A 13,544-nucleotide genomic window follows, 5' to 3' on the forward strand; every position below is an offset into this window, starting at 1 on the left:
CTCCAGCAGAATGCCACCATCAAACACATTTTCCCCTCACTCCCCCTCTGCATTTCGCAGGGATCATTTCCTCGGAACACCCTGATCCATTCCACAACACCAGCACCACAGCCCTCTCCACGGCACCTTCCCATGTAACTGTAGAAGGTGCAAGAGCTGTCTCTTCACTTCCTCCCTGCTCACCATCCAAGGTCCCAGACAGTATTTCCAGATGAAGTAGCATTTCACCCGTACTTCCTCCGATCTTGTGTATTGTATTCACTGCACTCAATGTGTCCTACTCTACATTGGAGAAACCAAACGCAGACTGGGTGACTGATTTATGAACACCTATGGTTCTGTGTGCAAATGGGTCCTTGACCTTTCCATTGCCAGTCATTTCCACATGTCTGTCCTCAACATGTTGCAATGTTCTAGTGAATCACCGAGCAAACTGGAGGAACAACATCTCAACTTTAGACAAGGCAATTTACAGCTTTCTGGATTTAATATTGAGTTCAACTATTTTAAATTGTGAACATTTTTCTCTTTCTTTTAGTTTATTATCATGTCCTACCTTCCTCCCATTCCAGTTGCTGTCCTTTCAAGTCTGGCAGGAGGCACATCATTGTTCTGCCATTCTCACATTCAAATCAGTTAATTTGAACAATCAACATCTTTTCTTCACCCGCACCTACACCCACTATCTCCAGTCCCCACGCACTCCCCCACCCCCCAAACTATAGCATAAGTGCTATCCCATCCATACTTCACTTCAGCTCTGAAGTGACATCTAGACTCAAAACATTAGCTTGCTCTCTCTCCATGGATGCTGTCTGACCTGCTGTGATCGCCAGCATTTGTTTTTGAATCCAGGATGTTGCCTGAATTAGAGGGTATGAACTATAATGAGAGGCTAGAAAAACTCAGTTGTTTTCTCTGGAGGGGTGAAGGCTGAGGGGAGACTTGATAGAAATTTCTAAAATTATGAGATGTATAGATAGGATTGACAGTCAGAATCTTTTTCCCAGAGTTGAAGTGTCTAATACTAAGGGACATGCATTTAAGGTGAGATGGGGAAAGTTTGAAGGAGATATTAGGGGCAAGGTTTTTTACACAGAGAGTGATAGGAATTTGGAATGCGCTGCCAATTTTGGTGGTGAAGGCAGATCAGATAGGGGTGTTTAAGAGACTTTTAGATGCAAGTAATATATTAATATGCAAGAAATGGAGGAGTATGGAGCAAGGGCAGGCAGAAGTGATTAATTTATTTTGGCATCATGTTCAGCACAACATCATGGGCCAAAGGGCCTGTTCCTGTGCTGTACAGTTCTATGTTCTACAATGTGGTCATCACTGGCCAGACCAGTATTTGTCACCCAACTCCAGTTGTACTTATAGTGAGTGGCTTGTTAGGGCATTGTAGAAGGCAGTCAAGAGTGAATCACATCACTGTGTTTATTTATAAACTCCAGCGTGCCTTACGGTTACCTCTCTGCTGTAACAATCTGTCCTGCCCCAGTCAATGATTTACAAACGGATTCCAGCTCCTGTACCCTTTAGGTTACAAACATTGAAGTGCTTGGATCTTTTGCATCCAGTCAACCTGATAATGAGTTAAAAAAAACAATTGACATCAATCTTCTAAAACAAACAACATTACAGTTCTGGCGTCACTTTCCTGTATCTGAGGCATTTAGCACAAGGACTTGGGAGTTTCTGGCCATCACTTGGCCAATGTTTACATGGATTGAGTAACTCAGGTTCGTTTTCTGTCCTTGTTGTATAGTTTGTCGCACGTCAGTAGAGTTGGATGAGGGGTCGGTGGCCGGACACAGCCCATCGCAGGATCCAATGGGCTCTCAGGGAGGAGCTCGCCACCCCCCCCGAGCTCAGCTTTTAGAGGCACAGCGACCTTTCCCTTTCAAATCCCTTTGAGAACAACTCCCAGGACCATCTCATTGTTTCCCAGCTGCAGGTACTGTGTCCTTTTGTGTGTTTGGAACAGAAGCTTCATCGCAGCTCATTCCTAACATTTGCTTTCATTATTACAAGGGTTTTTATATCTGGAATGCTCTGTGCCATTCCAGTTTGGCAAGTATAGACTTTAGAAATGGCTTTAGTGACCTTAATTTGGGAATGTCAAAGATTACACAACACCAGGTTATAGTCCAACAGGTTTATTTGAAAGTACAAGTTTTCAGAATGCTGTTCCTTCATTAGCTACCTGATCATCTTGTGTCATGTGATTTTTAACTTTGTCCACCTCATTCCAACACCAGAACTTCACATCTGGAGATATCACCAGACCAGATCTATCTTCATCTCCAGATCCATCCTTTTATTCTTTATTTCACTCCTTCTTTCTCTTTCAGTTCTTCAGTCAGGTTCTGCTCTTTGATGCACCTCTTTGTTATTTTCCAGCAAAATGGCCAGCGAAAACTTTTTGATCCTTGACTCTGTCTTCAAAGGCAGCGGCTTCACTTATTCGGGAAGATTAAAATCCAGGCGGACTAAGTGGAATGTCCGTGCCTCCGAAATGTCCAAGCGAACCTTCAATCCAATCCGGGCAATTGTGGACAATATGAGGATTGAGCCAAACCCCAACAAAGCCATGATCTCCTTGTCTATCGGTAAGATCTGCTCGTTTCCCATTAAATAATTTACAGGACAGACTTCGAGTTAGCATTTCCTGCTGTCTGTTAGTGTTTTTGTTTGTTGATTATTTTGTCAAATTAAATGGGCAAGATTTGAGGTAAATTAGGAATAAACTTGATTCCACCTCCCTTTACGCAGAGAGTGGTGCGTGGAATGCACTGCCGCTGGTGATAAAGAGTCAGAGACATTAGGGACATTTAAGCGACTGCTAGACAAGCACATGGGCAGCAATAAATTGAGGGGTGTGGAGGTTAGGTTGATCTTAGATTAAGATAAATGTTCAGCACAACATCGTGGGCTGAAGGGCCTGTACTGTGCTGTGCTGTTCTGTGTTTTATGTTCTAATATAAAGTGACGTTGAAGGCATTGTGGAATTATAGATATTTCTAATCACAAAAATGTTCCAGCAATTTCTGTTTTTTATCAGATTTTTAAATATTCCAACAAGTTGATCAAGCCTCTGCTTAAATGGGTCCACTTCCAACTAAGCACCCCCTCAGCCAGGTAGGTCTTCAACTCAGAACTCTTGGCTAAGATAGGGACATGAGCTGAAAATGTGTTGCTGGAAAAGCGCAGCAGGTCAGGCAGCATCCAGGGAACAGGAGAATCGACGTTCTGAAGAAGGGCTTAGGCCCGAAACGTCGATTCTCCTGTTCCCTGGATGCTGCCTGACCTGCTGCGCTTTTCCAGCAACACATTTTCAGCTCTGATCTCCAGCATCTGCAGACCTCACTTTCTCCTCTAAGATAGGGACATGTTGACTATTCTGCAAAAGACCTTCAGACAGGGGTAGATTCAGGTTCCAAATACTCATTTACCAGTTCTGAGGAAGGGATATTCGATCCGAAACATTAACTCCGATTCTCTCCACGGATGCTGCCAGCCATGCGGAGCTTTTCCAGCAATTTCTGTTTTCGATACTCGTTCACCAGGTCAGCTTCAAATCATAGAGTTATATAGCAACTAGTCCAACTCATCCATGCTAACCAGATATCCTAAACTGACCTCGTCCTATTTGTCTGCATTTAGCCCATATCCGTCTAAACCCTTTCTATTCATGTACCCATCCAATTCTTTTGAAGCTGGTTATAGTTGGGGAGGCCAGAGGCAGTTTAATCTCTCAAACCTGTTGTCAGTGGCTACACAGAGTGTTTTCCCAGATTTCACAGTGAGTTCTTCTGAGAAAGGGAATCAATTGGCTGAGGGGGTGCTTAGTTGGAAGTGGACCCATTTAAGCAGAGGCTTGATCAACTTGTTGGAATATTTAAAAATCTGATAAAAAACAGAAATTGCTGGAAAAAGCCAGCAGCTCTGCCCTTGTCTGTAGAGAGAAGGCAGGGTTAACTATTCAGGTCCAGTGACTCTTCTTTTGAATCAGTTTTGGCTTTTTCATCTTTGGTTGTTTTTTAAATCTGTCTGTCATTTTGCTAAAGGTGATCCCTCCGTTTTTGGAAACCTTCCAACTGATGAAAAGGTTTTACAAGCCATGAAAGATGCAGTGGATTCGGGCAGATTCAATGGCTATGCATTGTCTATAGGTACTGATGTATTATCTTTACATAATGCTGGGATTAGTGTGGAAACTAAATTCGAAAATGTTAATCTAGAATATTTTTAAAGTGTATGGGAACCAACTTAAATGATTTATTCGACCTCAAACACATCTCTGAAGTCATTGCTCTGTGTCACCCTGACCTATCTCCCTGCTATGACACTCATCTTTACTCTCAAAAATACGAGATGCGGATTTGAATGGATGTAGCAGATAGCTGGTTTTGCCTTCTGTCACCACATATGGCTTGACTAAGCAAAATATCATCAGGTGATATTCTTGTCTGTTAAAACTGTTCACTGTTCTAGGGTCATCTTGGAATGCACAGATAACTTTCAGCTTATTTTCTCTAATTTATCTCTTAAACTCTACTTCCTTATACTCTCTATCCTCATCTTCAACAATAATTTCAAGGAGCTAATAAATTTTCAGCGTCATTGAGGTTGTAACAGTTGGATCAGCTGATTCTATCACATTCATCCTCAGTTCTGAGGAAGAGGCACCGGACCCAAAACATTAACTTTGTGTTGGGGAAAAGTTAACATTACTTGCCTGGAAGCCATTTTCCTGATTCGGCTGAAAGTTCCATTTTGTGTCCCTAGCCAGAACTTGCTAGCTATGCATTCCTTATTATGAGGTAATGTGAAAGGTTGTCCTTATCTTCCTTCTCAAGATAGTGTCTCCTCCCTTTGCTGAATGATCAGCGCAGGCTGTAGAACCAGTCAAGCTGACATAGACTTTCCAATTAGTCCTCCTTCCTTCTCTAGTTATTGCCTCTTCATGGTCATTCAGCCAATTAGGGATATCTCTGCTTAGTATTAGCAATCTGTGAAACTAGAGCAGGTGTTGATACCACTTGATCTGTCCACTTGTGGAATGCATAATAGTGCTTTAGTTTTGAACTTAATGACTTTGAACTTAATGACTAACCTCTAATTTAGTACCAACTTGTAAGCATGCCAAACTGTGTAATTAATGGTCAGCTCTTAGCTGTTTTCTCTTTATAATCCTGTAGTATCCTGATGTACTTTGAAATAACACTGAGCCACAGTAAGGATGGTGAATTCCCCATGATATATCATGTAATAAACTAATCAGTTTGCAAGGTCCGAGTCTGAGAGTTTTCTTCAAAACTTTGATTTTTCTTCACAGATGTTGCCAGACTGGACTCTGATAGTGTTAAGTTTTACTAAACATCCTTCTTTGTTTCCTTAGTAATGGGCTCGAGCATTTTTAGAATATTAGAAATTATGTTAATTAGCCTATATTTCCTACTTTTCATCTCCCTCCATTCTTGAACAGGGATTGTTCATTATCAGTTTTCCAATCAGCTGGAACCCTCCTGGAATCCAATCAGTCCGGAATATTTTGACCAATGCCTCCATTGTTTCTGCACCCCTTCCTTTAAAACATTTGGCTCAATAGGTTCTGGTGACTTGTCTGCCTTCAGCCCCATTAGTTTGTCAAACATTTTGTCTCATGATAGTGACTGTTCCAAGAACTTACCTCCCTTAGTACCTTATTTATTTGTTATCGTTGGGATATTTACAGTGTCTTCCACTGTAAACACAATGCAAAATAGTGTTTGAGGTCATCTGCCATTTCCTATTCCCTATTATCAATTCTTATGTTGCATCCTACAGGGGTTCCACGCTCACTTTAGCTGCTCTTTTTCTTTTAAGATACTCTTACTATTTTTTTTTATTTCTTGCCGATTTACTTTCATTATCAATTTTCACTCTCCTTTTAGGTATTTAGACACCTACTGATGCTTCTTAATCCTGTGGTCTGCTATGAGTTTTCTCCATTTTGTATGCCCTTGTTTTTGATTGAATTTTTAATTTATTCACTCATGGGATATGGGCATCAATGGTTGGGCCAGGCTTTGTTGCCCATGAGAAAGTGACAGTGAGCTATCTTCTTGAATTACTGTAATCCGTGTGATGTAGGTAGATGTTGTTAGGGAGGGAATACTTCCCTTGACTACTTATGTTAATCACAAGTAGCTCATCCTTCTCATCAAGTCCTTCTTTTTGACTGGAATAAATTTTTGCTGAGCATTATGAAATAGTTGATTAAATGTCTGCTATTGCTCATCTACTCATCTTCCCCTTTGTCTATTTTCTCAGCACATTTTTAACAACTCTTTCTTCATACCTCTGTAATTGTCCTTATTAAAATTGAGGTTGCTAGTTTAAGAGCTGTATTGCACTCCCGCAGTCTTCTGAGTATATTTTCTATCCCTTTTTGCCACACTTTGTTGTTTTCCTCTTTACTCCCCTATCCTTCTGCTTTATTATTAATGTTTAATTTTCTAAAGTCCCCTTCAATTGAATCTAGCCCCTTCCCAATTAATTAATTTAAAGCACCCCGTCTACCAGCTGCCACATACTACACCTATGATACATCATCTTCCTAAACATTGCTCCTCAGCATGGACTCAAGTTTCATGGCATCAGGTCAAACATGAGCAAGGAAACCTCCTGGTGGCTACCACCCTCCCCAAACTCCTCAGCTGGTGAATCAGTGCGCCTTCATGTTGAGCAGCACTTAGAGGAAGCATTTGAGGTATTTTTGCATTGAATTTGAAAATGCATGATCCGATTTGCTTTCATTTCCTTTTCTCCACTTTACTATTTTTAGCAATTAAAATCAATAAAACATCTTAGTTACTGAATAAAAATATATTTTTCACTCAAAATATCAGAATATGAAATACTTAATGAATTTTACTGATAGTGCACTGAAAACTTCAAATTCAAGATTTTGATTGTATCCCTGATATTTTCAGTCAATTTACTTTAAGCTTGTTTTAGGAAAAAACACTTACCTTGTTTGTTAAATTTATCATTGAGTAAGTGGTTCAGAAATTGATAGTCTTAATTGTATTTTCCAGCCTAGTTTGTTGTGGGGGAAATAAAATTCTGCCCACCATGTCCAATGTCCTCCAAATGCTCACATCAGTGATTGGTACTGAATGGATAATATGTTCTGATTTTTGATCCATTTCTGTTTACTTTAGCCCAGGTTGGTATCTGCATTACAATATGTTCATCTATATTGAAATCATTTTTCAGACTAATTGCATAATTCATTCAGATCTCTTTAAAAGCAGTTTAATTAATTAAATTTGTCATTGGATTTTATGGCTCAATGTGTCCAGTGAATATTATACAAACATCATAAAACATAGAACGTTACAGTTCCCTAACACGGTCTTGGAGGAGCAAGAGTTGGGGGCACTTTCTGCAGATGTACTTGGATGGGACACTAATGGTATCCCTCACCTCAAACATCATGCAGGAGGAACATTCCTCTCCCTGCACTGCCATCCATGCTAGTCCCTTTATCACAAAGTAAGAAAGAAGAGACGCTTACCTGATGTGTCCCTGGTCTTTAAGATTAGAGGAGGTGTAATTGAGTACAGGAGTTGGGAGGTCAAGTTGAGGCTGTATAGGACATTGGTTAGGCCACCGTTGGAATATTGCATGCAATTCTGATCTCCTTCCTATCGGAAAGATGTTGTGAAACTTGAAAATGTTCAGAAAAGATTTACAAGGATGTTGCCATGGTTGGAGGATTTGAGCTATAGGGAGAGGCTGAGTAGGGTGGGTCTGTTTACCCTGGAGCGTCGGAGGCTGAGGGGTGACCTTATGGAAATTTATAAAATCATGAGGAGCATGCTTAGGATAAATAGACAAAGTCTTTTCCCTGGGGTAGGGGAGTCCAGAACTAAAGGGCATTGGTTTATGGTGAGAGGGGAAAGATATAAAAGAGACCTAAGGGGCAACCTTTTCACGCAGAGGGTGGTACGTGTATGGAATGAGCTGCCAGAGGAAGTGGTGGAGGCTAGTACAATTACAACATTTAAAAGTCATTTGGATGGGTATATGAATAGTAAGGGTTTGGAGGGATATGGGCCGGGTGCTGGCAGGTGGGACTAGATTGGGTTGGGATATCTGGTCGGCATGGACGGGTTGGACCAAAGGGTCTGGTTCCATGCTGTACATCTCTATGACTGTATGACTGTAAATCCCATCCAGCCCAGGGGACTTAGCAATTTTCACACTTTCCAGAATTGCCAACACTTCCTCCTTATGAACCTCAATCCCATCTAGTCAAATAGCCTGTACCTCAGTATTCTCCTTGATAACATTGTCTTTTTCCTGTGTGAATACTGATGAAAAATATTATGTATGAAATAGTTTGTGCAGGAAAATCTACAAGTTGTTCTGTTGTAGCACGCATTTTGTCAGTATGAGTTCCCTCTAACGCAATTGACAAACCTTCACAAACCTTGCAATTGATGAATTGGGGTCACTGTTTCTAAAGTGTGAACTTCTAAAATGTGTGTTGGCTGTATTGCGAATACATCGTCAGCACTTTAAGTGTTATTTCTAAAGTGGGAGTTTTCTCTAATATGGGGTTGCACAAGAACACAACCATCGTGTTCTAGAAGAATGACCTGTATTGTTAAACTGCTGCTCCATCTTAGTTTATCTGTGGTATTAAAATTAAATACAGCACTTGATTCATCAGTAACAATCCTTCACTTTGTTTTGTTAGGTGCTTCCTAATCTCTTATAAATGTTCTAGTGCATATCAACTGGGTTTCTGAATGTTTGCCTTCTCTAGGTTAAGATCACAGGATTTCCCAAAATATTTCTTAGAAGCCTTCAATTGTTTGTAAAGTAGAGGAAAGAAGTACTGCACTTTTTTAAAATGAAGAGTTCATGTTGTATCTTTGTTCATTTCTGCTCCTTTCTCACCAGGCTATCAGAGCAGCAGGGATGCAGTGGCTAATTTTTACAGCTGTCCTGAATCACCTCTTGAGGCAAAGGTAAGGATACAGCAATAATAGGTTCTTTGGTGAAAGGGTTTAGGGATGTGTTAGAAGTTAGAGAAGCAAGAAGAGAGGGCAAGGAGTGAAAGAAAGAAGGAGCTATGGATGAAGTTGGAGGGATGTGGATGTCTGGTGCTAAAGAGATTTCAAAGAACTGAGGAAGGGGACAAAAGGGGACACAGTCCTGCAGGCAAATAACATAATCCTGCCTATTACCTTCCATCCATCCTCATTTGACTTGACTACCTCCAACACCTGAATACCCCCTACCACCTGATTACCCACCTGAATTACGCTACCCAGCTTACTGAACTATCACCCTACATCCTCACCCATCATCAAGCCACCCTACTGCTACACTGCTATCATATTCACTTACCACCTTACCCTTTTATTCATTTACCTTACACATTTAACTTCTCTCCATGCCTTTGCAAAGTGGTTTGGACATTTAAGATGTTTACTTACCAGAAGATGGCAGTTACTGCCATTAAAAGGGGGTGTGTCTTCTACAAATGAATTGCTCCCTCTAAAGATTCCTGAATTTGGTGAGGTCTACAGGATTCTCCGCGAGCAAAAATGTCTGAGAAATCAATGGTAAGTAATTGTGTAACATTTTATCTGATTAGGATCAGAAATAGGAATTCTGACCCATGTCATATATCTTTGATTCGCTAGTTATAAGTCGATATGATACATTTAATCAGTTTGATTTGCATCAACTGCCTTTTCCTTCTTAGGATGTGATTTTGACAAGTGGCTGCAGTCAAGCTATTGAATTGGCCATCTCTGTACTGGCAAATCCCGGCCAAAATATCCTGATTCCCAGGCCTGGCTTCTCTCTCTATAAAACACTGGCAGTGTCCCTGGGCATTGAAATCAAACACTACAACTTACTGGTATGTAACAATAATGTGAGCAAGTTATGAGTTGTTGGATGGATAGTTCTGGATGTAACAGCACAAGCTGAACTCAGACCAAATAAATCACCAAAGATGTGGTTAGTCTGTCTCAGCCTCAGACAGTTATAGGAAGGCAGAAAGATACACACAAGGGCAAAAGTAAAAACATGAAAATGCTGATAATCCGAGAAACAAAAATTACTGAGAATTGGCTAACAGCCAGAAAACACAGGGAGAATGTGAGGACTACTGATGCTGGAGATCAGAGTGGAGAGTGTGGTGCTGGAAAAGCACAGCCAGTCAGGCAGTATCTGAGGAGCAGGAGAGTCGATGTTTCAAACAGAAGATCTTCATCATTCCTGAAGAAGAGCTTCTGCTCGAAACGTCGACTCTCCTGCTCCTCGGATGCTGCCCGACCAGCTGTGCTTTTCCAGCACCACTTTTATTTAGCCAGAAAACACAGTTGTAATAAATGCATCATTCTCAGATTGCCAGACTATGACAGGTAGGGATCCACAAGGACTTGGGGCCCCAGCTGTTCATTAGATTTATTGATAATTTAGAAGTGAAGGCCAAATATGGATGATGGTGGATTAGTGTAGGGGGATGGGCTTAGATTAGTTCACATGTCGGTGCAACATTGAGGACTGAAGGGCCTGTTCTGCACTGTATTGTTCTATGTTCTATAAACTGTTTTCAAACTTGAGGATGATACAAAGCTAAGGAGAATGTATGCTGTGAGGAAGGTGTAAAGCAACTTCAACAGGATGTGAACAGAGTTAGTGAATGGCAGATGGAAGATAATATGGAAAAATTTGAGTGTATCCATTTTGGTAGGAGAAATAGATGTGAAGAGTTGGAGAGTGTAAATATAAAAAGGAATCTAGGTGTCTTTGTCAATAAGTCAATGAAGGCTAACATACAGGCACAGCAATTTATCAGGAAAGGTAATAGAATATTAGCCCTTATTGCATGAGGATTTGAGTACAGGAGTGGTGATGACTTGCTTCAATTTTATAGAAACATAGAAACATGGCTGATCATGCAATCTCAGTATCCCATTCCCACTTTCTTTCCATACCCCTTGATCCCTTTATCCGCAAGAGCCACATCCAGCTCCTTCTTGAATATATCAAATGGACTGGGCCCAACAGCTTCCTGTGGGAGAGAATTCCACAGGTTCATAACTCTAAGATTGGTGGAGTAGCAGATGGTGAAGGGGACTGTCAGAGAATACAGCAGAATATAGATAGATTGGAGAGTCGGGCGGGGAAATGGCAGATGGAGTTCAATCCGGGCAAATGCAAGGTAATGCATTTTGGAAGATCCAATTCAAGAGTGAACTAGACGGTTAATGGAAAAGTCCTGAAGAAAATTGATTTACTGAGAGATCTGAGTGTTCAGGTTTATTGTACCCTGAAGTTGGCAATGCAGGTCGATAGAGTGGTCAAGAAGGCATACGGCATGTTTTCCCTCATTAGATAGGGTATTGAGTACAGGAGTAGGCAGGTCATGTTACAGCTGTATTAGACTTTGGAATACTGCGTACAGTTCTGGTCGCCAAATTGCCAAAAGGTGTGGATGCTTTGGAGAAGATGCAGAGAAGGTTCACCACGATGTTGCCTGGTATGGAGGGCACTAGCTATGAAGAGAGGTTGAGTAGATTAGGATTATTTTCATTAGAAAGACGGAGGTTGAGGGGGGACCGGATTGAGGTCTACAAAATCATGATAACAAGAAGCTTTTTCTCAGAGTAGGGGACTAATTTATTAGGGGTCACAAGTTGACGGTAAGAGAGGAAAGTTTAGGGGAGATATACATGGAGAGTTCTTTACGAAGAGGATGATGGGTGCCTGGAACTTGTTGCCAGCGGAGGTGGTAAAGGCAGGCACGATAGCGCCATTTAAGATGTATCTAGACAGATAGAAGAATGGGCTGGGAGCAGAGGGATACAGATCCTTGGAAAATAGGTAACAGGTTTAGGTAGAGGATCTGGATTGGTGCAGGCTTGGAGGGCTGAATGTGGTGTGATTTTCTTTGTTCTTTGTTCTCTGAGTGAAGAAATTCTTCCTCATCTCAGTCCTAAATGGCTTACTGCTTATTCTTAGACTGTGACCCCTGATTCCGGACTTCCCCAATATCGGGAACAATCTGACCATATCTAGCCTGTCCAGTCCCATCAGAATTTTATATATTTCTATGAGATCTCACCTCATTCTTCTAAATTCCGACAAGTACAAGCCCAGTGAATCCAGTCTTTCCTCATATGTCATTCCTGCCATCCCAGGAATGAGTCTGTTGAACCTTCATTGGATTCCCTCAATAGCAAGAATGGATTAGGATTAGGAGACCAAAACTGCATACAATACTCAAGGTGTGACCTTATCAAGGCCCTGTATAAGTGCAGCAAGACACCTGTACCCCAATACTCAAATCCTCTCGCTATGAAAGCCAGCATGCCATTAGCTTTCCTCACTGCCTGCTGCACCTGCATACCAACCTTCAGTGACTGTTCCACATAACGTCCACGTCTCGTTGCACCTCACCTTTTTTTAAACTGCCCCCATTCAGATATGATACAGAGGTGCCAGTGATGGACTGCAGTGGCCAAAGTTAAAAATCATATTGCCTGGAAGTGTGGTAGAGACAGGTTCAATTGAAGCGTTCAAGAGGACTTTGGTTGATTATGTCGATAGAAATTGGATGCAAGGGTATGGGAAAAGGCAAGACCCTGACTCTAAGTAATGATGCTCTTTTGAAGAATTGGTGCAGGCACAATGAGTCAAATGGCCTCCTCCGCACCAATAACAACTCTGTGATATAAATGCACATTTTTCCTGTTATTAAATTTCAACTCTGACATATCTGCTCATTTAAATAGCTTCTATTTGTTGTCTTGAAGACTTATGGTTTTTGTTATTTATTGAATTTCCAAGTTTCATACCTTGTGAAAACTTTTAAATTATGCTCCGTATTCTCAGGTTCAAGTCCTTTTTGTTTAAAGCAAAATGAGTAATGACCCTAATATTGACTCCAGAGTAAAGACTAAATATTTCTCATCAATTTCAAAAGCAACTAACCGCTCTCCGTTTTTTATGTCCTGTTGCTAATTTCATGTCCACATTACCATTTCCCTTCTAATTCCATGGTTTTCAAGTTTGCAATCTCTATCAAACCCTTTTTCAAAATTCTTACATATAATCAGTATCAATGTTAACTTTATCTGATACATCATAAAATAACTTAATCAAGTTAGTCACACTCAATCTGCCTTTATCACAAAGCTGTTTTGCTTTCATTTGTTGAACTTTTTCAAAGTGACAATTATTGTTTCTAAAGCTCTGCCCAAAACTGCCATTAGATTGATTGATGTGTAATTGCTGAGGCTATCATAGAGTAATAGAAACTAACAGCACCAATGGAGGCCATTTGTCCCATCATGCCTGGGCTGACCCTCAGAAAAAAAACAGTCATACCTAGTTCCACATCCTTACTTTTTAGTACACTGTAAGTTCCTCATCACTATCACCAACACAGTAGTGTAGTGGTATTTCACTGGACTAGTATACCAGAACTCCAGGCTAATCCTCCAGGAACATGGGTTTGAATC

At 40.9% G+C, this 13,544-nt stretch overlaps 1 protein-coding gene across 3 annotated transcripts in view; it reads left to right on the top strand.

The window, feature by feature from the left end:
- The first annotated feature begins 1,796 nt into the window (after positions 1 to 1,796).
- The window catches only part of tat (tyrosine aminotransferase), a 74,724-nt gene continuing 62,976 nt past the window's right edge, over positions 1,797 to 13,544 (top strand). For 2 of the 3 annotated variants that reach the window (XR_006314056.1, XM_043706455.1), the window contains exons 1-5: positions 1,857 to 1,957; positions 2,404 to 2,612; positions 4,071 to 4,175; positions 8,962 to 9,029; positions 9,773 to 9,931. Coding sequence is in view for 2 of the 3 variants with exons in the window: in XM_043706455.1 (XP_043562390.1) it covers positions 2,408 to 2,612; positions 4,071 to 4,175; positions 8,962 to 9,029; positions 9,773 to 9,931 (537 nt within the window). In the remaining variant the exon portion in view is untranslated. Of the gene's footprint in view, positions 1,958 to 2,403; positions 2,613 to 4,070; positions 4,176 to 8,961; positions 9,030 to 9,772; positions 9,932 to 13,544 lie in introns of all 3 variants that reach the window. The other variant, XM_043706456.1, reaches the window with a different exon arrangement.

Source organism: Chiloscyllium plagiosum, chromosome 17 (genome assembly GCF_004010195.1).
Source record: "Chiloscyllium plagiosum isolate BGI_BamShark_2017 chromosome 17, ASM401019v2, whole genome shotgun sequence".
NCBI lineage: Eukaryota > Metazoa > Chordata > Chondrichthyes > Orectolobiformes > Hemiscylliidae > Chiloscyllium > Chiloscyllium plagiosum.